Consider the following 26,072-nt stretch of genomic DNA (forward strand, 5'->3'; position numbering starts at 1 on the left):
CCACTTCTCCCGCGTCCGCCATTTTGTTGCTGTGGCTTTCGGGAGCGGGCTGGGCGAAGCGGCGGCCCCGGCGGCGCGGCACTCCCGGAGGTCCGGTGCTTGGCATTGCCGCGGGGCTCGGTGCGGAGCGGCGGGAGCGCGGGACCGGCGCGCGGCGCGCCAGGAGTGACTGGAGCCTCCCCGGGCGGCCTCCGCCGCGCTCGGCTTCGCCGCCGCCACCCGGGCAGGGCCCGCTCTGCCGAGCCGGCTCCGTTGGTGAGGCGGCCCCGGAGCAGGCGGGCGGCGTGGAGGATGCTGCGGGCCCGCCGCCGGGAGGAAGGCGCGGGCTCGGCCCTGTAGACGCGCGGTGACCCGGAGGCCCGGCCCGGCCCGCAGCCGACGTCGGGCGGAGCGTCCAGCGCAAGCAGAGCAGCCGCCCGGCCGCACCATGTCCTCCGCCAGGTTCGACTCCTCGGACCGCTCCGCCTGGTACATGGGGCCGGTGTCTCGCCAGGAAGCGCAGACCCGGCTCCAGGGCCAGCGCCACGGCATGTTCCTGGTTCGCGACTCGTCCACCTGCCCCGGCGACTACGTGCTGTCCGTGTCCGAGAACTCGCGGGTGTCCCATTACATCATCAACTCGCTGCCCAACCGTCGCTTCAAGATCGGGGATCAGGAGTTCGACCACCTGCCGGCCCTGCTGGAGTTCTACAAGATCCACTACCTGGACACCACTACCCTCATCGAGCCGGCGCCCAGGTACGCGCGCAGTGCGGGTGCGGGACCGGTGCGGGGCGGGCGTGGGACCGGTTCCCCCCGTCCTGAACCACATGATTTTCCAGAAGGCCTTCGGAACGGAAGGTCCTGTCGGGATCTGGGTCGTGGAGTCGAGGGGTGCGTTTCAGACACGTCGGGCTGCGGGTGCCTAGTGAAATTCCACGCCTTTTGCCTTTTGTCACGCCCTCTGTTTAATTATGCGAGAGCAGGGTTTTGTTTTTGTTTTTTAAACCTTTTTGGGACCACAGACTTAGAGAACCTGCAGACAGCCGTGGCACCCACCCCCGTAAACAGCACGCACGCACACACAAGTTTGCACACCATTGAAGGTCTTGGACTCCCTGCTGCAGGCCTCTGAACTCCAGGTTAAGAACAACTGGAGTGCAGCCTTTGCAACACTCGACAGATGAAAATGGTTTAGCGTTTAGAAACAGATACCTGTAACTGTGACACATCATAAATACCCTGCCTGATGCCAAGTTTGAAATAAGTCAGGCACTTATTTTATAATACATTAACTACAAATATTTTTTAAAAAGGTGCTTTCGCTTCAACAAAGACTTTTTTTTTTTTTTTTTTTTTTTTTTACAGTTTTCCCCCAAGCTGCACCATTAATAGGCTGGAAATCCATTTGGTTAAATTCCAAGGAGGAATAAGGCTAGAATGTTGCTAAAGGAAATTTCTGAATGACATTCAGTCTTAATTCCATCCTAGTTCAATTTCATTTGTGCTTTTTGTATTAAGTATAATGATTTATTACCTGTTTTAAAGTTAAGAACCCAGAGTGACGCTAAGCAGCAGGTATCCTCTTTTCATTTGATTATTTGCCTTAATGTTTTTGTTAGAGGTTTCTTTTATTTAAATGATGCCAAACTTGAGCTGAAGAAATTGCCTAGAATTAAAAATAAAAAATATTTCACTGCCTAGTTTATTTCTTAAACATTTATTTAACAAGGGCAGGGTGCTAATATAGATTCTTTGGGATAAGATGCTTCTGATTTTATAGATTGGCTGACAAGAGCTTTACTCTGAGCTTTAAATGTTAAAAGCTATTATAATTAATTAAGGAGCCCACTGGATGCTTAAGTTGCTTCTGTGGGATAGAAGTAGAGAAGAAACAAAGCCATGACAGTGTAATGACTGTAAGATTAACTACCGAACTAAATGGACTTTTAAAATGGAGAGAAAGTGATTATAAATCAAATACTGTATAACAAAGACCTAGACATCAAGAATCTGATTGGTGAAGCTTCCAGGTCCCCAAAGATGCTGGTAACTGGATTTAGCTGGAGCACAATAGAACTCCAGCATAAGGGGTTGGAGGGGATCTTAGAACCCACTGTAATGAGATTGGAAATATGTTTAAGTAAGTGTTTCCTAGCTTGTGAAGGTGAAGTCGGTCGTTGATTTCAAGCATTTATGAAGCCATGCTCTGCGCAATGCATCGTGCTTACTTCGAGGTGGCAGGTACTATAATTCAGCTGTTTCAGAAAGTGTGGGTGAAGGACTCAGTCCCCTTCTAGAGGGAGAAAAAGGAACATGCCTCAGTGGCTTCCTCTTCCCGCAGAACCGCCTCCAGACTTTCCATGCATGCGTGTCTTTAATGCGTGTCCTCACCCCCTCGCCCTCCCCTTAGTGCAGCCCCGCTGAGAGCCATCCCTGCACACCTGCTCACACCTTCCATACCTTTGCTCAGGCTGTGGGCAGCCCTGCCCCACCTGCTTCTCACCTGCTAAGATCTTCCTGGTTGTTCCAGGGCCTTCACCTGACCCTCCCCCTCGAGTTCAGCTTTAATTATTTCTCCTCCCCTGTGCCCTCTGCCCCAGGCATTTTGCTGTTATGTAGTTTCTCTTTTTCCGTGGCATCTTGGAGAACTGTCATAGTGCTGGCTGAATTCGATTCTGACTGGGTTTACTTCATTATACTGGGTCTGAATTGTCTCTCCTGTCCCCAAAATTGATGGATTTGGTTTGATACGTGACTGGCCTGCTGAGGGCAAGCCTTGATCAAATGCAGGAATCACTGTGATGCTTTTTCATGCCCCAAACAGGATAAATTAAGTAGTTTAGTGTTTTAAGCATCAGAACAGCTCTTGCAGCCAGAGTTTCATGTCCCCTGGCTAATAGTTCTTTTTTGGGGGTTGGAGGGCAGTCTGTTTTGCTTAGCAAAAGGCCACAACTGTATGATGCAGAATTTAAGGACTGGTGCTCTAGTTTGACCTTTTTTAATTGGAACATTCCTTAGCTTTTAATTAACTTTTAATTTTATATTTTCATTCAAATAATAATAGAGAATTCTTCCCCAAGGATAGGTAAAGATGGGTGGCAGTCGTGCTTTCTCTATCAAGGAACTTAGATTTCAGTGGAGGAGACAGATTTAAGTGGAAAAATAAATGCAATCCTTAGAAGGTGTGTAAACACTCTGAAGGAAATAAACCTGGGCTGAGCAAGTAATAGAAGGTGGTGTGGTCAGAGGGTGTGCGCCTGCGGGAGGGCAGAGAGGCAATTCCACAGAGCCCTGAGGTGAGAAAGACAGCAGTGTGCTGGGGGTGTGGTTCTTGAAGACTGGGGTTTGGGGATAGGATGGGCAAAGTAAGGAAACTGGATTTTACTTAAAGCACTGGGGGTGCCAGGAAGAAGTTTGCAGCAGGGAGTGGCCTGGGGCTGTTACTGCAATCCAGGTCAGAGTGGTGGTGACTGATGGATTGGTGGAGGCCATGGGTCATAGTTCATGTAGGCATCACAGGGACTGGCTGACAGCTGTGGTTTCTGGGAGGTAGGTTGCTGGTGGGAGGGGTGGTGAGGAAGAGAGAGGCAGAGACTCGGATGACCTGGTGTTTTTGTAGCTGTCTGTCCTCCTGATTTACCTTATAAATTGCCTTTTGAGTTTGTGGTATTCATTCTTGTCTTAGATTTTAAGTTTAACCCCAGAAGGTATGTCAGTGGCTTTTGATTTTTGAATGACCCTAAGTGACTTGCTTTCTGCGTTTGGGTATAATTTCAATATTAAACATCATTTGATAAATTTGTTTTTGTCTCCATTTTATTTGACTATAAACATTTTTAAGATTCTGTTTATTAAGTTATAGTTAGCATTCAGGTGAGTGTTACTGTTTTTTTGCTTCTGCTTTAATAGAGGCTGTTTCCAGTTTAACAACAGAATGTTTCAGAAGGTTTCTGAGTGAATTTAGTTTAGGTATGAAATACACTTTCCCATAGTTTAGAAACTTGAAAGTGTGTTTTGCGTAGTTTGCTTTGCTTATTAAATTTCCCAGCTCTCAGTTATGTGGCTGTTTGGTGGCTAGTAGAGAAATCATGAGAAGTAAAAATTGAAAACTGAGGCAGGTTATCCTGTAGAGAAAATCTTGTGTTTTAGTTGGCAGTCATCGCATGCTACGTGGACTGGTAACGTGGACGTTGACTCAGCCATGCCTTCTGTGCACCTGAGGGTCTTCCTGGTTATTGACACTTACTGCACCTGCTACAGTCTCATGGCTGTGGGGGGATGCGCAGCCCTGAGGAGGGGCCAGCCCTGCGGAGACCAGAGGTGCCACAGGCAGCATGGTCACACCCCCCTGTCACAGCCACTGCCTGGATGTTAAAGGAACTTAAGTCTGGACTGGTAGAGTGAGGAATCAGGGAGAAGGATTAACAGTAATTTTAATTAGCATAGAATTGGGCACCGTGGGTCAACCTGTGGGTTTCTTCTTACCAGTAGCTTAAATCACCTAAATTCAGTGGAGGTGAGATACATAAACACTGACATTATGCTGGGGGCTGTTCCCGGGGCACAGAAGGTACTGGTAGCCATTTGATTTGTGGCTTTTCCTTTGTTTAAGACTCAAATTCAGAGAAGTTTTTATCTAAGAAAGAATTTTCCTTTTGATCTGAACAGTTGGACTGGATTATTTCTGTGGTTCCTTCAGGCTAAAATATTTTTGTTCTTTCTGATGAATAAAAGAGGCAGTGGTTTTAGTGGGAATTCAGGTTACCCTGGAGTCTGGGCTGAGATCATAACAAGTGAGGTGGGGCCACCAAGCGTGTGGCAGCTAGTCTGGAACGACGGTAAGCTCGGTGAGCGGTGCTGAGGTGGAGAGGCAGCCAGTGGACCCAGAGGCACACAGGGTCTCCCATCTGTAGAACAGATTTCTGCAGGGTCAGGGAATTGGAGTGGCAAGGCTTCTCTGTGTTTTCAGAAGGAACAAAAGGATGGAAACAGGAATGGCAACTGCTTCCCTGTGTCTTTGGCATTATAATTTTATTAGCTGCAATCTCAGTATATTTTGAGTTCTACCCTGTTTCAACACCTACTACTAGACTCAAGTCATAATGGAAGTGAACCGTGTTCTAGCCTTTGAGAAGCTCAGCATATTGAACAAAATAAAACAGAACACCATGGGAGCTTAAAAGCAAGGCTTGGAAGAGGAGGTGCTCTGAACTGACTCTGGAGGGATGAGAACAGGTATACGAGGGAGAAGAGATGGGACAGTGCCAGCGGGAGGGCCCAGGTCTGATCACAGGGGACAGTCCGAGAGCTGGGCAGGGAGGAGGGTGCCCAGTTGTAAAGGGGCCGTTGAAACGTTTTCAGAAGAGAATTGTCATGAATGGTTTTCCTTCTCAGAAGCTGTGGAACTGGTGGGGAGAGTCTGGGCTGTGGAACTGATGAAGGGCTGTCCCAGGAGGGCTGTGAGAAATTGAACTCAGGTCAGACGCACTGGGAATGTAAAGTGGAAACTGACACCCTGCTGGGCAGTCCTATTTGGGGAAGGGTGAGGTGTGGCTCCAAGGATGATGGAATGGTGCCTCTGATAGAATGGAGGAGAAAGGAGAGGGGGGATTGTCCTCAGCAGGAAGCCAGGTGGTGGTCAGCAGTGTGCTGAGTTTGCTGTCCAGAAGAGAGCTGGGTCTGAGCAGAGGCTGGGAGCTGGCGCAGAGGAAAGTCCTCGGGACAGAGTGGAGCCCGCGTGGGAGCAAGGGTCCTCGGTGTCCCATACCATTGAGTGGTAGAGAAGGGTCACCTACTTGAAGCACTATCAGTAGACGGGTGCTCAGCCAGTCTTCTTGGAATTGATTCTTTTACCATGTATTTTCCTTTCCAACTTTTTGTTGTGAAATCTTCCATGCATACACGAGAGTACATGTGTATGTGTCTATAATGAGGAAAACCTTCACGTCCATGTCCACATTACCCCCTTTAAAAAACTAGAACGTTACCAGCACCTTTGAAACTCTCCCACCAGAAGTTGGTTGTGTTGCTTTCTTAGCATGAACAGGAGATTGTGAGCTTAGAAGGTGTTAACACTGAAGTTTAAAGGAAATGTTTTGTCTGTGGTTTATACATGAAGGTGAGAATGCTTTTAATCAGAAGACACCAAGAGCCAGTCACCAGTTAGTCATCCCAGGCTTGCTGTTCCAGAGTGCCTGGACGGAGGCTGAGATAGGGAGAGGCATAGGTCTGGGGGGGGTGTATGTTCGCATGTGTGTCTGTGTGCTGGTGCTATTTACAATCTCAATCATGGAACAGATTGCGAAATGATTGAGAAACAATGAATTGTTCCAGCTTTATGTTTCCTATTTCTTTGGGCAGTGGGGTCAAACGAAAACGTTAAGTATATCTGACTTGGCAATATCATAGTTTCATCTATGCAGTGGAACTGAGGTGTAATTTGCAGTGGATTTTGACGAATATAGGAGTGACAGAATGGGAGTGGGGGGCTTTTAAGTTATGTCAGGGATGTGGCCTGGAGATTTAGGGTATATTTGTGCATGTACAGAGGCAGGAAAGGAGCCCCAAGGACACTGGCAGTACAGAGTGGAGAAAGCGTAGGCTACCTTCCATCATTGTCAGGTTTGTGCACAGCCCTCACCAGTGAAGTGTTGAAATTGGAAGCGCGCCCTCCGCCTCTGACTCAGTGATCTCGACCAGGAAGCAGCCACCTTCCAGTGAAGAACTGGGCAGTAAACCCTTTAAGCTCTGTGGGCCATACAGTTGCTGTCACAACTGCTCAGCTCTGCCCTTGTAGTGCAGAAGCAGTCGCAGACGGTACTGTGATCTGATCAGATTTCATTCACAAAACCAGGTGGCAGGCCGGAGTTTGTGGATCCCTGGGCCAGACTCACGGGTAGTTTTTGTACAGTGTACTGGAGCTGAGAATGGTTATTACCTCTTTTTAAGGGTTATATAAAAAGAAGACTGGCAAAGACCACATGTAGCCCCCCAAGCCTACAGCATGTGGCAGCCCTTGACAGCAATCTGCCGCCATCTGGAGGGCCCCACCAGCCTGGTCCTGCTCTGTGCCTACAGAAACCAGCCCCAAGCCCAGAGCTCTGGGGTGGCTTGTCAGGAGTGATGGAGCCCATGGCCTCTGGTCTTTTTCTGATGTGGAACCAGACTACGTACAGAAACCTGTCTTCCAGAGTCTTCCAGCCTCACAGGGGCTAGTCTTTGGCTTTTGTGCATCACCCCCGTGTCTGTTCTCCTGACCCTTCAACAGCTCACCCCTTCCTCTGGACCCTGTTAGCCTCTGTCAGGCTAACATGAATTACCCTCTGTGCTCACGGTTGCCTTCTAGTCTCTGCCACTGCTAAGTCTGCAGTCTGGTGAACAGGAGCTTGGTGTGGATTCATGGTGTGTCCCAAGTTCTCAGTACACAGAGAGGCCAGTGGACACCTGGGTAAATGGATCTCACTAGTGTTTATCCCGTTGAAGCTGTCCTGGTGTCTTCACATCTGTGTAGAACTGACTGCTTTTCACTTCTCACTGCACACACAGTGAAATGACCGGCAGAGGAGGTCTGGGATGGAACCAACTGCACTGTTAGTAAAACACCTGAGATTTGTGTAGTATGACCCAGACTTTTTACAGAATCTCTCTGTGGCCTTTGAAATTGGAACAGGGGTATACTTTGGGGGAGTGAGGGTGCTGAGTCCCAGTGAGGACCTCTTGTGAACTTTCACACACATGGCATTAATTCTCCCACCCCAGAGAGACACAGGGGTGGCCCTGAGGCTGCCTAGTTCAGAGGTTGTCACCGAGGACTCCAGAGCCAGACTGCTGGTGCAGACCCAACCCTGCTTGGGCTTCCACGTCTGTCAGGTGGGGAGTATGTTACCTCCAGGATTGCTGTGAGGATTCGATGCTTTACCATCTGCCAGGAGTGCAGCCAGAGCCTGACGTCCATGTGCGTGTCAGCTCTTCCCTCCTTTTGAGGCTCGTGGTCTCTCTCCTTACAAATACTGATGCTCAGCAGTTTGCCCCTTGGTTTGTCAGGTTGTTAATAAGTAACAAGACCTTTGAGGTTGTAAATCAGGGTCCTGTTCAGCAAGGTATCCTGACTATGAAGCTGGTCATTTACATTAAAAAGATGTAAGTCTTGCCAAATTACAAAAACTGGCTTTTGGAGAGTAGCGTGGCACTATGTACCAAGGACCATGAAAATGTTCCTGTTCTACCTGGGAATGTAGGCGTTACAAAAATATAACAGGGACCATCTGCTCAAAAGAGTGTGTGACATTGATGATGATATAGAGAGAAAACCTGGCTAGAAACAGAGCTGGTTGCAGCAGGCTTTGGGAGCAGCAGAGTGGGCAGATGCTGGACTGCCCCAGCAGAGCAAGACTAGGGCTGGGGGGAGTGGGACTGTAGTTCAGTTAGGGCAGGTCTGTGGGATTTTTTTTTCTCTTTTGTTTTCCTTTTTCTTGCTGAATGTTGTAACATGGTGACATTTCTAAAAGGAAACTTTTTTTAATTAAAATACTTAAACGTAGGAGATTGCTTTGTTATCTGAAATAACTTTCTAGATCATTAACAGGGAGAAAGAAACTGGCCATGGTCTAATTGAAGATAAAACAACTGTGGTCAGTGGTTAAACAGGCATATATCCTGTGCTGGCACACCCCCTTTGGGGCTGTTCTAGACCCAGGCTCTGGTAACGGTCCCGCAGGCCAAGTCACCCTGAAAGAGGTGAGGACTCTGGATGAAGCCCAGATGACTCTGATGTAGATTCTGTGCTTTCGAGGGGTGGAGGGAATGCTAATGGTAATAGTTTTTCTCAAAAGTTAATGTATTTGCAACTTTTCAGGATATTTCTTAGATGAAGAGAGACCTTCTTTTGCAGGAGTGTTAGAGATGGGGTGTTGGGAAGAGCAGGGACCCCAGAGAACGTTCACCAGCATGCTGGCTGGGTCACGCTGGACCTGTGAGCACAGCAGAGGGGGTGATGTGAGGCTTGGATGGTGATTCCTGTACTGGATGCAATATGGGTTTATTTTTAATTTGGCAAGCATGTAATTCCTTTCCCGGTTTTTGTATTTTGAGGGACACGGAGGCCGTTGTCTTGGCTCTGGGTGCTTGGGAAGGCGAGCAGAACATGTGTGGTAGATTGGGACCAGGAGGAAGAGTGTGTGGTCGTGACAGGGCCCAAAGGAAGGCAGCAGCTGATCTTGCTGGAGATTTAAAATAAATTCAGGTGTCTGTATGTGTAAACAAAAGTTTCATGTAAAATAGAGATGGGGGTGGTGTGCTGTCCCTTGGGTGATTTTAAAAGTCTCATTCAGGATGTTAACTTCTCTGCATTACAAACTGCAGAGAGTAACAGTGTGACCCAGCCTCCTTGGTTACTGAGAACAGGAGAGGGGAGTAATCCATTCCAGAATTAAATGGCTTATTACAAGTTTGACCAGCATCCATGTAGAGGAAGAGTTCTCTCTTAGAATAATTCTCTTTCTCTCTGAAGGTATCCGAGCCCGCCGATGGGGTCTGTCTCCGCACCTAACCTGCCTACAGCAGAAGAAAATCTGGAGTATGTGCGGACTCTCTATGATTTTCCCGGGAATGATGCCGAAGACCTGCCCTTTAAAAAGGGTGAGATCCTGGTGATCATAGAGAAGCCGGAAGAGCAGTGGTGGAGTGCCCGGAACAAGGACGGCCGGGTCGGGATGATCCCCGTCCCCTATGTTGAGAAGCTCATGAGGCCTTCTCCGCACGGGAAGCATGGAAACAGGAATTCCAGCAGCTATGGCATCCCGGAGCCCGCTCACGCATATGCCCAGCCGCAGACCACGGCTCCTCTGCCTGCAGCTTCCAGCAGTCCTGGGGCCACCGTCAACCCTTTGCCATCCACACAGAATGGACCTGTCTTTGCAAAAGCAATCCAGAAACGAGTGCCCTGTGCTTATGACAAGACCGCCTTGGCCTTGGAGGTAAAGTCTGTGGAGGCTGGTTGTCGTCCTTTGACACTTAGCTTTCCCTCTTAGTTTTAATCTTGTTTTGCAAAGTAATAACTGCTCATTTAAGGTGAATTCATGGGATGAGCACTGGGTGATTTTGGAAGATGCACTGTGAGGTTTCCACGTAATTCATTATCCTTTCCTAGTCCCTGTTTCTCTCAAGTTAGCCTTCTTGCTGTTTTCTGCTCCCAAAGCCTTGGGCTTACTCTTAGAGTTGGTTTTCTTTCCAACAAGGAAAGGTGATGGTTGAGAAAGACCCATGACCTAAAGATGAAGTCAAGCCACAGATGGACACACAGCCACTGTCCAGGTCCGTATTTCTAACTCTGTGGTCAGTGAGGAGAAACATGAATAGATGTCATAGAATTTCTCTTTAGCTGGATAGGGGTTGATTTTTAAATGTCTCAGACCTTACTTATGTGAGATTTTGTAAATTATAATAGCTTGAAATAGAACTTGAACAAGAAAGTCCTGAAGAGCAGTGTTGAGGAACCAGAGTGGGGTGTAAATCACAGAAGGTAGAAGTTTGATGAGACGTTCTTTAAGCCCAGAGTGACTGTGTATGAGCACAGACCTCATGCTGGGTCTTGGGACAGAAGGATCTTCCGAAAAATAAGTAGATTCTGAAAATTCAAATTTTTAGAAGCACAGTCCCATAGATTTTTTTTGTGCTGTTATTTTTTATTGATGTATCAAGTGCATAAAGTGAGGTGAGCCCTAAACATTATTGTATTAGAATACAGGATTTAGTGCCACAGTTCCCCAGCTCCTTCATTCATTAATAACTTCTGAAAATGCTCTGTGAACCACATGCTGCAATGTAACCATCTCTGTGACATGATTCCAGTTTCATGCTCTCCCTCAGTGCATGCTTGTTAGAGAGGCTGTTCCCTGCTCCCCCTGAGGTCAGCGTAGGGCCCCTGAGTTTGGGAGGCGCCAGGGGCCGTGCTAGAGCCCCTAGCTTTGGAGCAGCCCTCCCACAGACATACAGCTATAGTTTCCATGTGTTTCACTGGTTATCCTCAGTTTTCTTTGGCCCAGGAGAAATATCCAAGTGACTACACCTGAAGGTTTGTTTTAGAGACCGAGGTGACTTCACCCTCTCGTGTTGGCCCTGAGAAGGGAATGAGGAGCAGCTGAAGCCTATGGCCAGAGCCAGGGAGGGCCAGGGGCTGTTACACTTCCCAGGGGATGAACAGGACGAAACAGAGGAAGCTGCCTCCACAGATCTGATCCAGGCCCGGCTGAGTAGGTCTTCTGGCTTTTGGGTCCATGCCTCAGCACCCTAAAGTAACTTGGGGTGTTCTGGGCATTAAATACCTTCCAGTTTGCGTAGTGGCTTCAGCCTTTGGGGGCGTTTCCACATCTGTGGTCTCCCCATGGAGTAGGTTGCTGGGATTCAGAGTTGGTGTGACTTGGCGTGTGTTAGGCAGCTGACCACTGGCACCACCAGGCTGAGGTCCTCAGGGGTTGAGGCTCCCAGTCCGAATTCCAAGCCCTGTAAAGGAAATCAGGAAGTGGGTTCTTACCCAAGCCAGGGTTTAAAGCCTCCCTCCGCTGATGACACCTGCCTGTTGACCTCTGGCTCTGACGTGTGCGTTTAGAACCCCCCACCTCCCGCATCAGAGTGAGCACAGAAGGGTAGTGGGGGGCCTCTGAGAGCTTGGTGTGGTGAATGGTCCAGAGATCAGGGCGTTAGACCTGGACGAGGAGAAAGAGCCCTGTGAGAGGAGTACATTTTAAGATAACCAGTGTGCTCGGCCATCACACAGCTCTTTAAGTCTCGGCTCTGAAGTTTGCCGGCTGTCAGTGAGGTCTCCATCCTGCACCTCCTCGCGACGCCAGCCCCCCTTTAAGCTGGTGAAAGATCTCAGGGATTCACCGAGAGTGGAAGGGGACCCAAGAAATAGACCTTTGCCAAGTTCCACTTCACGCTGTTTCTTATTTTGTGTGTCTAACTGAGGCTTTGGGCTCTGCTGGAAGTAAGTATTTTTGTGAATTATGTTATCTTCTAAGGCTGTTGCCTGTCTGATCTTGTTAAAAACAACTCTCTTGGGCCTGTTGCAATTAGGTTACCAGGAGAAGTGTTGAAATGAGAAAGGAGACAAATGGGGCGGAATGTGCCAGTAACCAAAGCTTCGTTCTCCCCCTTGAGATCGTGTTCCAGAGAGCAAGGGTGGCTTAGCTGAACTTCAGCTCCTGAATCATTTCACAAGTGTTTTATTTGTAAAACTTGATTTTCGAAAGAACAATTCTGCAAGTAAAGAGAGACTCTCCTCTCTTGCTCACCTCTTTTCAGGAAGGAGCTGACCTTGGGGTTTGGGCTGCAGGGGAAGCCTTGGTGCCTGAAGCCTCAGCCGGCAGGGCTCCCCAGGCCCTGGGAAGCAGGTCACATCCTGCCGGGATGTTCTCAGGTGGAGGGCGCAACATGGCCTCTCCCGAGGCAGATCGGCAGGTGGGGTGTTTAGAGCGAGGGCGCTGCTGTCGTGTGTTCTCTGACGCAGCAGGTGGGCAAGATGCAGATACGCAGTCCCATCCCCCTAGGCAGCTGTCCTACATTCTCTGAGCCGAAAAGGCACCCTGGCTCTGAGCTTTGATGTCTGTTCACTCATCATCCATTCATGCAACCAGCCTGTGAGGGTGCCTTGTAGGGTCCTGCTGTCGGGCTTTCCTTCCAACGACAGATGAGACACAGACACCGGCAGTGTGATTGGTAACAGAGAAAAGGAGGGAGTGAGGGTGGTCTGGGAAGACTTCCTGGAGGTGTTGACCCTTGAGCTGAATTTTGAAGGATGATTAGAAGTTAGCTAGGCGAAGCAAGGAAGGCATTCCTGGCAGAGGGAGGAGCTTGTGTGGACAAGACTGACGCCACTGTCGCTGCAGGTTGGTGAGGGCCAAGCATGTTGGGCACAGGGCAGCAGTGACAAGAGACAGAAGCCTGGGCAGTGAGCTTTGAGGTATCACCAAAGGGCTCAGCTGAGGAGATTCAAATTCTCTTGTGTGCCCTTCACTGAGGCGTGAAATCGCCAGTTTCTCACAACTGGATGGAGGTTCTGAAGTTTGCGGGTGGGCAGTTTGTTGATTGATTTTATGTAATTTAGAGCAAGTGCTTGAGTCTCCCTGCAGTAATGTGGCTCTCAAGCACTTGTGTTCAGCACACTTTCCTGGCTAGACAAGGAGGGAGGAAACTTAGTGCCCTCAGAGCTGTTCTGGCACTAGGGTGTCTGCTGTGTCCAGGTTCTTAGTGGAGCGGTCCCTGTAGTGCGGTCCCCGTGTTGGTGATACAAGGGAGGGTCTGTGGAGCAGGTGCTGAGGAGGAGCAGTGTCCGTTTCTCAGGTGCAGGTGAGGCTTGGAGTGACCTGGGCAGGGCTGGTGGAAATCAGGGACGCCCTGCTCCTTTAGTCGTCTTTCTGGAGCTCAACTTGGTACCTCCAGAAACAGTCTCTCCTTCAGCAAATGTTTGTTGAGTGCCTGTTGTCAGGCAGGCATTGTTGCCGGAGTTTGGGGTGCAGACAGGGACGGCCCCTAATCTGTCCTTGTGGGTCTGGCACACGGCTCCTCCGGTGGGTGACTCTGGTAGCAAAGGCGTCATTCCCTGCTGGCAGCCGGCCACCTCCATCCCCTCCTGTGTCTGCTGCACCAGTGTCTGGACCTCAGCGTGGCCCTGGTGGTGTCTCTCTTGAGCTTTCTTGTTTGCTTTTGTTTTGTTTTGTTTGGGGGTTTTCCTGGTCTTATCCCACCTGTACACTCCTGGTCTTTTACCGTCCTGGTTGTGTCACGTAGCATGCAGGTCACCCTTCAGTCTCACGTGACTGCAGACTTCATAAAGGCGCCATCCACACCCCACCGCAGCCTCTCCTGCCCCACGTCTCTACCTGAAACAAGACAATGAGGTTGGTCTGGGTGACTCGACTTGGTTGAGCCCATGCTGCCTCCAGATACCCACTTCCCATTCCAAATCCTCATAAGCCATCCTTCTGCTAATTGCATGCAGAATTTTGAAGTTTGATTTCAGGCTCACCTTTTACATTTTATAGAAATTGCTGTCATCCCTGTTAGAACAAAAACCGTGAGACTTGAGTCTTGGGTCTGCCAGTGTGCTGTGATGTAATGCTTTGTGTCAGGTGACCAGCACTGACTCTTACTCCTGCCGCCAGTGTGTTTGGTCAGTCCTTGGACACCTGTCCCCATCAGCATGAGGACATCCTTCATCTCTGCTCAGGGTCCTGCTCTAGAGACTTGCTGGTCATCCCCACTGTGGGCGTCTGCAGTTGCATCATTGAGATTTCTCCTTGGGTTGTCCACTCCCCAGTCGTGCTGAGACCCCAGTCATTGGGTTGCATCTGGTCTCAGAATCTTTTGAATTGGCTTCCCTAAGGCCCACAGAATTCCTTTACTGGCTGGCCTAGAATTCCCAGATTTCTGCTTCCACCAGAAACTAACTTTGCTTTGTTGGTTAGAATTGAATTCACATCAGCAGTTTCTTCATCATTACTTCCACTTACTGAGAGGAAGCTGTCTGCCAAGCAGCCCGAGGTTTCCCTAGTGCTGCCTGTGTTTTTAAGCTCTCCAGGATCGTCTGCGAGTTCCTCTGACTGGAACTTTATGCTCCCAGTGACATGGGGTCTGCACAGAGGTCTGTCCAGGGCCATAGAGCCTCCCAGCATAGGGGCCTACTCTGTCTCCCGCCCCCACTCCCCTTCTCACCAAGGCCCGTCAGAGACCCACAAGCTAACACTTACCTTCTTAAATGAAGGACTTTTCATCAGGGCCGCTGGCTTCTCCTTCCCCCTTCTGTCATGACAGGTCACTTGTCCCAAACAGCATCCAGTTTTAGGAATTTGATTTACCTACGTCTTCTGTGCCAGAAGTAACGTTTTTTTTTTCCTTCTGGCATTCTTACTGGGTTTTCATTAGAGAAGATCATTCTTGAAAGAATTTTGTTCCTCTTTCTTAATATGTAAATTGGGTGGGAATACCATGAAATTGAGGACCTAGTGTGGTTCAGGCAAGGCTTGTCCCAATCTGGTCCTTACCCTGAACTCAGTCTTCTGTATGTGGTAATAGCTGGGGGTAAGAAGAGCTGGCAGCGGGGGGGCTTCACAGAGAGAGTTTTATTTTATTTCTTCTTTTTTTTTTTTTTTTCAATTGAAGTACAGTTGATTTACAGTGTTGTGTTAGTTTCTGGTGTGCAGCAGAATGATTCAGTTATGCCTGTATTTTTCGTATTTTTATTTTTCATATTTTTATTATAGGTTATTACAAGATATTGAATATAGTTCCTTGTGCTATGCAGTAGGAGCTTGTTTTTATCTATTCTGTCTATAGTAAGTAGTTTGTATCTGCTAATCCCAAACTCCTAGTTTATCCTTCCCCCTTTTCCCCCCTGGTAACCATAAACTTATTTTCTATGTCTGAGTCTGTTTCTGTTTTGTAAATAAATTCATTTGTGTCGTATTTTAGATTTCACATGTAAGTAATATCATCCAATGTTTGTCTTTCTGTCTGACTTAGTCCACTCAGTAGGATAATTTCCAGGTCTATCCATCTTGCTGCAAATGGCATTATTTCATCTTTTTTTTTGTACATAGCTAAGTAGTACTCCACTGTATATGTGTGTGTGTGTGTGTGTGTGTGTGTGTGCGCGTGTGTGCATGTATATATATGTGCCACATCTTCTCTATCCAGTCATCTGTTGATGGACACTTGGGTTGCTTACAGGTCTTGGCTATTGTAAATAGTGCTGCTGTGAACGCTGGGGTGCATGTATCTTTTCAAATTAGAATTCTCCCTGGCTCTAGGGAGTGGGATTGCTGGTTCATAGGGTAATCTGTTTTCAGTTTTTTAAGGAATCTCCATGCTGTTTTCCATAGTGACTGCACCAAACTACATTCCTACTGAACAGTGTAGGGGGAGGTCCCTTTTCTCCACAGCCTCTCCAGCATTTATTGTTTGTGGACTTCATAATGATGGCCGTTTTGATGGATGTGAGGTGATACTGTAGTTTTGATTTGCATTTCCACAGAGAGTACTTAGTTAATCCTCGCAACTGCACCATTTAATGCCCATAGAACTTGAGGTTTGTGTCACTTGCTGACAGTCTCACCGTCAGTGTGTGGCAGGACTAGGGCTCAGCCCACGGTCTTTCTTTAAGCAGCTTTATTGACATACAATTAACATACACAGTTTACACACTTAAGTGAACAACTCAGTGGTCTTTGGTGCGTTACATTATTCACTTTTTTAAAATTGTGATGAAATATGCACAACGGAATTTGCCATTGTTAAGTGCGCAGTTCAGTGGCATTAATTGCATTCAGTGTGGTGCAACCATTACCACTATCTGTTTCCAGAATTTTTTCATCACTGCAAACAGAAACTAAGCATGAAGCAGGGACACCTCAGTCCCTTCTTCTGGGGCCCCAGTGACTCTAGTTTACCTTTCCCTTGTGTGGCTCTCCCTGCCCTTGATGCCCCCGTAGATGGCATCATCCCACATCTGTCCTTTGGGTCTGGCTTGTTTCACTTCGCATAGCGTTTTAAGGTTCTTGCGTGTTGGAGTGTATATCTTCATTCTTTTCCCATCGTATGTATACACCACATTTTGTTACCTGTTCATTTGGTAACGGTCACTAAGGTATTTCCACCTTTTGGTTATTGAGGAGTGTTACGAACATTTGTATACAAGTTTTTGTTTGAATACCTGTTTTTAATTCTTTTCAGTATATGCCTGACATATTGTGGTAGCTGTCTGTTTAACTTGAGGTCAGCCAAACCGCTTTCCACCGTGGCTGCACCGTTTTACTGTCCCACACGCAGCGCACAGGGTTCCGGTTCTCCATACTGTCACCAGCACCTGTTATTTGCCCTTTTTTTTAATTATAATCATCCTGCTGGCTATGAAGTGGAAGCTTGTGCGTTTAATTTGCATTTTCATAATTGCGTCTTGACCATTTTATATCGTCTTTGGGAAAATGACTGGTGGTGGTCGTACATGGGATTTTGCTTTGTTTTATGTCTTTTTTGGGTTACGGACCTCTTTGAGAATCTGGAGAACGCCATAGAGTCTTTCTCCAGGAAAACGGCATACAGTAATGTAGTTACACCCAGTTCTGCGTGTGCTTTCAGGATGTTCTCCAGGATCTGAGACCCATTTGTGTCACCCAAGTTAGGACTTACGGGTCCAGGGTTTCCTAGTGTGCTTCTGGCCTTGTTTGAGTGCATCTGAGAGTGTCAGTACGGGCACTGAAGATGGTTGGGGAGCAGGAAGCTGCGTGGCTCCCAGGACGTGGGCTGCTCCTTGACCCGGGTGCCAGAGGGTGGGCAATAGGTTATTTCCAGAGCCCCAGCCCACACGCTGGACGAGCAGAGCTGTAGGACACATTGCCAGCGCCAGGGAATGTCCCTCTTGCTCTTTACTCTTGAGTGCTCCTCACCAGACATGAAGAGTGGGACTGAGCGGTGCCCGCCGGTGTGTGCCTGATGGCAGTTACAGCGTGCACACCTCAGCCTGTTGGCAGGCCTTACCGCGATGAGGACTGTCATGGGATGACAGTAAAGACAGGGCGTGAAGAATGTCCCTGACCTGTTGATAGTGTCAGCCACATCTTCCAGGCCTAGGGTGATCCTTGAACCCAGTTTATACTCAGCCATTTCAAGATCAATCTGCCGTCCCAAGTGAGGGCTGCTCTGGGCACAGTCCTTCTCCCAGGAAGCCAGAGAAGGGGCCTAGGACCAGGATTGAGAGCCACATGGCTGCAAAGCTCCTGGCCGTTTAGGGTCTGAGTCCGGGCACTCTTCAGGAGAGTCATGGAATGAGCTGGGCCACAGCCAGGCCCAAAAGTGTGGGTGGCAGGAGGCATGACAGGGCTGGGGTGTGCCTGTAGACATAGAAAACAGCATGAGGAGGGGTGGGCTATGCTCTGACACTTGGGACTCCTGAAAGGCCAGGAAGGCCTTCCCGGTCAAGTGGCCACCTGGAGTCTCCCAGCCCTCCTCCCTCCAGGTTCTGCTGGTCAGGGTTCCCACAGGCGGAGCAGGAGTTCTCACACTGTTTTTGTCCTCTACAAAAACAGCCATTTGTGGAGTATCTGCCTCGTCTGGACGGTGGATTATTGACTGACTGTCTCACAGTGGAGACAGGCTTCGTTGAGGTTAGGACTGCAGTGGGTATGCAGCAGATCTTCCTGGACTGATCCAGGAGGATCATGCAGAGAGTGTGCCAGGAAGACCGCCAGGGGGTGGGTGTTGATGTTTGGGCAGTTTCCAGCGTCGGCCTCGTTCTCTGTGTCCTCCCACTTTCATCCCCAGCTGCTCAGGACCGTCACAGTAAGTTAGGACTCCCGTTTCCAGGCTGCCCTCATCCTCTCTCCTGCAAGGCATCCTTCCCATCCCCTCGTCCTTGCTGAGAGGACCCTCACTCCTGACTCCTGCAAACCCCCGTTAGTACAGAGCTTCTCCCTGCTGATTCCACTACTTCCCCGAGGCCAGGGGCCAGCCTGGCGGGGGCAGGAGCGTGGGGCCGGGGGCTGGGTTCTGTCCGGGAACCTCAGCTCCAGTAACAGCTACCATTTACTTTGCTGGGTGTTCTGGTTAACAGTTCCACATAGTACTTCCTTTAATTATTGCAAGAACCTTTCAGAGTCAGAAGGAAGCTGAGACTTGGACAACCCCAGCAGTGTGTCACAGACACTGAAGGTGGCAGAAGCAGGCATCCGTCCAGCCCTGCCCCGCTCCGAGGTCCCCAGCGTGCATCAGCACACCCCTCTTCTCAGCAGGCAGACGAGACTGCTTACATCCTGCTGTGGTAGCTCTTAGCTCTTAGCTGTAGATCGGTCTGGTGTTCGAGTTGTGGCCAGTGCACAGCAGAGAACCTAGCTGTCTGCAGGGCCACCACCTGGAGACCCATCCTGCTCATCGTCTGCACGTGCAGCTTTATGAGGGGCTTGTACGGGGTCTTGGGTTGTCCTTAAAGCTTGTTTGACTGTGGTCAGGATTGCTTATGTTTCTTCAACTGAGAAACAAGAGCAGAGGTCAGGTTTCTTAGGACCAACTTGGCGATTCTGGGCAGTAGCCTGGAATGTGATTTCATTTTAAGATGTGCAATGGTATAATTGGGTTTCCAGAACATCACGTCCTTGGATCTGTCATGTACTCGGTAGCTGGGAGAAGGAAGCCATGTGATTGCAGGGGGGGCAGAGAAGCATGAAATGAGGTGGGAGCCCCATGAGGCGGTGTTGGAGATAGGGTTTGGTTGCTGTTCCCATGCGGAGAGGAGGTGTTGGGCTGAAGAGCAGAGCGTGACCCAGTTCTGTGTGTGTTTTGACGAGGTCTGTCTCTGCTGTCCTTGGGCCCTGGTGCTTGTCACTTCTGTCCCCAGAACCTTGCTGCTCTGCTGTGCTCTGCCATCTGTCTCCAGGGACATCAGCCTGTAGCTTTTTCTCCTTTCCCTGATTCTGCAGACTTCTCTGAAAAGTCATTTACAAGAGACGTGTCACGAGGAGTGCAGAAAGAGCAAAGCACTCTCCCTCTCTCAGAGATGCTGTCAGGGTGTGGAGGGGGCTCCTGGCCTCCTGACCTCACAGAGCTTTGCTCTCCGAAGATGCCAGATAGGAAGTACCCATCCGGCAGGTGGTTTGCAGAATGTCACCAAAAAGAGGGGCAGAGCAGCAGGGAGCGAGAGGGAGATGACATCTCGCATTGCGGATGCTGCTGAGCATCCAAGGTAGAGGACCAGACGGGCCATTGACCTGGACCTCCAGAGTCTTTGGTGAAATGGTGGAGCAGGTGTCAGGATGGCAGTCAGGATCTGGCTGAGGGAGAGGAGGGCTTGGAGATTGGGCTGAAGGGCTGGGCTGGCAGAGCCAGGCAGTGAGAGGCTGCAGGGACCCAGAGGTGGGGGCCTTTGCAGGAGGTCAGGGCTTGTTCCTGGACCCCAGACAGGAGAGACTCATTCACCTAAGATGTGGGAAAGGCTGCCCATGACCAGGTTCTCAAGAAGATTGTCACATGTCAGCCAAAGCTAAACATGTGAGGCAAAATTCATGCTCTCTGGGCCTCTGGTGTCCAGTTGAAAATAGAGAGGTCGCAGGGTAAAAGACAGTTCCCAAAGTATTTCCTGTAGGGCATTAAATGAATGGGGTAAATAAGAACGTTGATCCTGAGGAGAAACCATTGATCCTGACACTGTTGGCCCAAACTGCATCACTTCTTTTAGTCTGTTATTCTTGCCTTAGTCTAGGGGAGGGGGGTAGTTTTTGTTTTGTTTTGTTTTTAAACATTGGTCAGAGTCGGATCTGGCTCTGAGTGCAGGCCTGCCTAGGGCTGCCCAGGTACCCTCAGGCCGTCGCCCCCATGTAGATCCCACCTGGGTGTTAGCTCACCTGGTCCCTCCCGTCCTCAGCAGTCTCTATAGGAACACACCTACACACCCTCTTCCTGTCCTGGCCTTTTCGGGTGTTTATTTTAATACACTGATCATATTGTATTTTCTGTAAGTTAATTTGGAATGATGCCAGTAGTTTTATATCTGAGTTTTCATTTCTTTCCTACTTCATTGTTTTAAAAATAAAGACGGATAGGGGAGGGTGTAGCTCAAGTGGCAGAGTGCGTGCTTAGCATCCACAAGGTCCTGGGTTCAATCCCCAGTACCTCCTCTACAAAAAATAATAAATAAACCTAATTCTCACCCAGAAACAAAAAATAAATTAATTAAAAATAAAATAAAGATAAGTAGTCATTGTCTTAGGTGAAAAGGAAATGAGGAAAGAATATGATCATATGTTGGAAAGAGAGGCTGGCCAGTGACACTGCCCACATCGGTGGCCTCACTGTGCTCCAAACACCAGACGGCAGGATCCAGCACCGAAGATTATAGAGGCCGCGGGTCTCGGGGAGTTGTGGGGGTGGGGGTTGAGGGGTCCAGCTGCAGAGCCTGGGTTTGTAGCATCCCAGGAGCTCCTGCTTGCAGAGGATTCTCTCTGCTCTCTTAAGCCTGATCTTAATTTTGTGTTAAATGTTTCATTATCATGTCCTAAGTTTGTGCTTAAATTTTTTTTAATGGAATAAGACAATCAGATTAGGCACAAATCATGATTCCAGATTTCCACTGATTTCAGCTTCCAGCTTTGTGATTTCTGCAAACTCTCTCCTGTAACTCAAGATTCTCATTTGCAGTAGAGCTTTCCTTATATCATACCTGAAAAATGTCTTCACTAGAAACAAATATGATTATAATTTGAGTTTTCCTGTTTTGTGACTTTTGTGTATAGATAAAGGAAATCCAAATTATAAAATTAAATCATTGGTGCACTAAAAGAATATGATTTTTTTCTTAATTATCAAACATTTGTGTGAATATCCTAGTCTTGAATAAGAGAGACATTTTTCTTTTTGCCATCTGTGAATAAAAACATTGTTACTCGGAGAAGGGAGTAGTGCTTGAACTCCAAGCACTAATTGTAAAACAATGTGTATTTTAGAAGACTACTAATGACATTTTAAAACTTCATTCTTGTATTAAATCAATTTATTCTCTCCCCTAAATTTTTATTTCCTTTTAACGCAAAACTAGAGAAAACTTGTCTTTTCAGTGGTAGTTTTAAATTTTAATATTTTTAAAGTTGAGATTTACAAGAATTACTTTAAAAGGCATGGGGGAGCAGTCAGCTATTGTAATGGGAAGAAAACATTGGAAATAACATAAGTGATAGATACGGTCTTGTGTTAACCCCCAGCATCCGGCTCATTTCTGAATGTACTTCGTTGCAGGTGGTGAGAGGGGCCTCTTACCCTTTCCCTTGCCGTCGGGGGGCCTTCAGTCAGACGGGCCGGGCAGGAGGGTTATTCCGAGGAGAGTGGCCACAGAGGCTGCTCACAGGGCAGCACGCTTGACTGTGCTTTCAATTAGAACTGTTGTACAAGTTTAATAAATTGGGGTCCCTGTCTGACATTTGCTGGACCCTTAAAACACCTCTTTAGAGTTCTGTTGGTCTCCAGGCAATTTGAAAACCATGCCCAAGTTAGAATCCCTGCCCCTCCTCGGTGAGCAGAGGCAGCCTTGACCAGTACCTGTCCTCTGGCAGCGGGTGAATTCCTACTACCCTGTGGTTCAGAGTCAGCCCAAAAAGATGTTCAGAACTGGGCTTCCTTCCCCCAGCGACTGCCCTGCGGAGGGAACATCAGGCCAAGGAGGCGGCTGAACGTGTATGGCTGTGCTGGCACTTTTCTGATGCACCTTTCTGTGTGAGTGAACTGCTCCTGTGAGCCAGGTGTTCATTCTGTCCCATACGAGTCAGTAGCCAGTTCAGAAAAAGGAAGAGCTGTGCTCTGCTCAGAAGCTGAGCGGTACCCAGGCGTGTGGGTGGTGCTGTGTATCTTTGGCATGGCCTGAGTCTAAGTTTGAGCACTGAGAAAAGTGAGTGAGTCCTAAGAACAAAAGGTGTCGGTTCCTCTGCGTGGGACAGTTTGGGTGATTTAGTTTTCGGAGAAATTGGTGACTTTGGCTTCTTCCTCCCCCTTCCAGGTTGGTGATATCGTCAAGGTCACGCGGATGAACATCAACGGCCAGTGGGAGGGCGAGGTGAATGGGCGCAAGGGGCTCTTCCCCTTCACGCACGTCAAGATCATCGACCCTCAGAACCCAGACGAGAACGAGTGATGGCTGCTGCCCTGTGCTTGCTGCTCGGTCGTCCTGCGCGGAGTGTCTCCTTGGACGTGGGAGAGCGTCCTCTGGGCAGGTCACACGCGCTACCGACGTCCAGCTCCTGCAGTGGGCAGTCTCACACACATTGGAATGCTCTCAGTGGCTGCCCGGCATTTGTATCATAGTCGTGTTGTCAAAGAGTAGCCGACCTTAGAGTTCTTTGGATCATAAACTGGAAACCCTGGTGGAGGCACACACGTGGGGGACTTGGTGGGGCTGGGGCTTCCTTCTGGTCAGTGCCCTGCCTGTCCCGAGGCCTGACTGCGGGTCCCAGGGAGCTTGAGCCCACGCAAGGCATTGTTGGCTGTGAGCACAGAGCCAGGCCAGCTGCCAGTGTGGTTTTCCTGGAAGAGCAGAGGAAGTGAACCTTAAAGAAGAGGGAATTCTGCCCTAGACTCCCCAAATCTGGCTTTTCTTTTTTTTCTTTCCTTTTTTCTTTCTTGCTTGGTTTGGTTTTGGAAGACTTAATTAATGAGAACTGTGTGTTCTGAGCAGGTTTTTAAGTAGCAGATTAGGTTTTTGTGATGTTATAAGGGGTGGCCTGTGCCTCTGAGCCTCTCACCTGGAGCCGCCACGACGAGAGCACGAGAGAAACAGCCCTGAAGGGGGCCTGTACCGCCCAAATCACAGACAACAGCAACAGAGACCGGCTGTGTGCACAGCTCTTGGATTGCGTTGTCCCCAGAGGCTCCAGGGCCAGGGTGACTTGCCTTGTTGGCCAGTGACATGCGGAGCACGGGGCCGGCGCTCTGTCCAGCCTTTCAGTGACTGCAGCCCTTTGCAGTATAGGACCTCGGGTTCTTTGCAGTGGAGGTAAAGTGAATCTTCCAGTTCCGCTTACTGAGGCCCAGTCCTCAGGCTCACCAGGTTCCCTTGGAGACACTGCTGCCACTGCTCCTGGTCCCTGAGCCCGCAGCTCTTGCAGGAAAAGGAAACTGGTTGACGCGTTTGGTGTCTGTTGTTTCCCACGTCACGTGCATCATTAACCATTTAGCAACATGGTGTCAGCAGTTTCCGTTGGCTGAACGAGGCCTAATCACACCAGCCGGCTAGCACAAGTGTGTGATCGGGCCTGCGTCCACAGCGCAGAGCAGACTGGAGTTCTGGAACTCCTCCCTCCTGGACACTGGTGAAGACAGGCCTCAGCTCAGAATGAGTGTAGCAGACCTAGACGTGTAGCAGCAGCCTAATAATTAGTAACTGTCACTCAGCATTGGCTGTAACCGCGTTCTGGCTCCCAGGGGTCTTAGGGTTTAGGATTAGAGCAATTATTCTGGTGATAGAACCAGCAGGACAACCAGTTTTCAATTTCTCCCTTTATTTTAATTGAACTGTAATTGATTCCCAACGTTGTTTCAACGTTGAGTTTCTCTTTAATCAGATGTTCCATCACATAGGTCACCACATTAAAGAGCCTTGAGAGTGTTCTGTGACAAAGTCAGTGGTCAGTTGGAAAAAATATCCCTGTCCGTCTACAGTTTTCCTGAAAGAGGCTCCTCCACAGGCTCTTCCTGACTAGTGAGAACCGTGCCACCTCCTGTTGCAAGGGTGCCCCGCAACGAGGGGCACATGTGTGGTGAGGCCACACGGTGCCTGGAAGCACCGCTCGCCCTGGGGCCCGTGGCCCACTACCCTAGGGCCCCTTGCGGCTGCGGAGCATGTCCCTGCCCAGAGTACAGACCCAGGCCTGAGAGCCACATCCAGCTAAGTGACTTGGGCCTTTCAAGGACAGCAGTCAGCTTTGAGTACGAGGGGTTTCTGGCTGTTTTGGAAAGCAGGGCTTCCTTTCAGCCACGTCTGCTGACGGTCAGTAGCAGGACCCGGCCCACGTGGGTCACTTCAGAATCAGACCTCCGCACATCTAGGCTGGCTCCGTGCAGCTCTGCGCAGTGCCTCAGCCGTGCACCCCTCGAGGACGCCCAGGAGATGAGATCAGAGCCCGGAGGAGGGGAGCCTCAACTCCGAGTTCTCCAGACGTGTGCCAAAACTAGCACCTTTCTGACTTAGAACCTTACTAGTTTCTAATGAGGCGGGGAAGTTCTTCTTTTCACACTAAATACACAAAAAGCGGTACCCCGCCCCGGCTTGGGCCTGGGCTCCCTGGCCGTCTGGGAAGCCTGCTTCAGGGAGTGCTTCGAAGCCCCAGGGGCACCACCTACCTGCCTGGGGGGCTGCCTCTCTGGGGCTGTTCATTACTACTTGCTCTGCTCACTGTGTCACTTAAGAGCATACATGGGTGTTAAATTAACACACTTGGGAAGAGAGCGGATCATGTACTGAAGGGCATTGATAGTCTAACGGGAAACTTACCTATGCTGGGAAGGATCTCTGACCCAGGAGTAGTCCTTGTCACCTCTGCCCGGGCAGGGCCACCTGACGAAAGTTACTCAAGAGGAGGATGCATGGGCTGGCTGCCACCTGATGACTGTCACCCAGACAGATGCCTCCTGCGCTTGTGGTCGGGAGCCTGCATGGAGGGCGGGGCAGCTGCCCACTGGGAGCCCGCGTGCCCGGCCCCGCACTGGCTTCTCCTGCAGCTGTTTACAGGCAAGGCGGGCCAGGACCCACGGCCGCTGCTCTTGTGGTGTTTGCTCAGAGGAACATGAACATTTTATTTTTGAAAAGGGATGATGTGTTTTTGTGCCAGGTGTTTATAATTTAATCTTTTAATAATATTATGTTCATTAACCTCTTAAACTGAGTGGAATCTGAATTGTTTTAACGCCGTACCTAAGACTGATGCTTTCTGTGGCCACCACTGAGCTCCCTCAGCCCCCACCCTCTGGGACCGGCGGCCCTTGGTCCCGTCACTGCTGTGGGTGTGCCCTACGGAGTGAGAGGACAGTCCTCTGAGGCGGGGTCCTTGTCTGCGGGGGGATGGTGGCCTTGCCTCTCAACGGTCTTCACTGTGTGTTTTAAGATGATAACAACACAACACAAAACTCCTTTGACCTGTAACTTAAAAATCATAAATTTCAGGCAATATTTTCTGTGTAAGCTTTTAAAATTATTTTTGGGGATCATAGCTTGTTTTATTTTGTGCTATAAAATTAACAGTATTAAATGACTTATATTCTTAGAATATATGGAGTGTCTTTTCTTGCCAGATCAGTGCCTTTTTATTTTTGTATTCCATTTTACGTTTCTGGTCCCGGCGTCAGACCCTTGTTCCCATGGCCTGTTTGTACGTTGTCTCAATAAAACTTGCATCAGCTGGTGGTGGCGCGGCTTCGTGTTTCGGTGTCTCCTCAGTGCTGCCTGGAGGCGCCCAGCCCCACCAGCCCCCTGGCAGTTCAGCACTTGGTTGGGACACCTTTGAGATGGTGGGCCTTGGCACAGCCACCCCCTCCTCCAGGCCCAGGGAGAGCTTGCGTGTCCCCACTGT

The 26,072-nt window shown here is 49.3% G+C and overlaps 1 protein-coding gene across 1 annotated transcript; it reads left to right on the forward strand.

Annotated features, from left to right (window-relative positions):
• CRKL (CRK like proto-oncogene, adaptor protein) lies at positions 1–25,905 on the forward strand. The gene is made up of 3 exons (XM_010956987.3): positions 1–738; positions 9,491–9,956; positions 22,508–25,905. The coding sequence occupies exons 1-3, from the start codon at positions 428–430 to the stop codon at positions 22,640–22,642; spliced, it is 912 nt and encodes a 303-aa protein (XP_010955289.1). The 5' UTR covers positions 1–427; the 3' UTR covers positions 22,643–25,905.
• The last annotated feature ends 167 nt before the right edge of the window (positions 25,906–26,072 follow it).

Source organism: Camelus bactrianus, chromosome 32 (assembly GCF_048773025.1).
Source record: "Camelus bactrianus isolate YW-2024 breed Bactrian camel chromosome 32, ASM4877302v1, whole genome shotgun sequence".
Lineage (NCBI taxonomy): Eukaryota > Metazoa > Chordata > Mammalia > Artiodactyla > Camelidae > Camelus > Camelus bactrianus.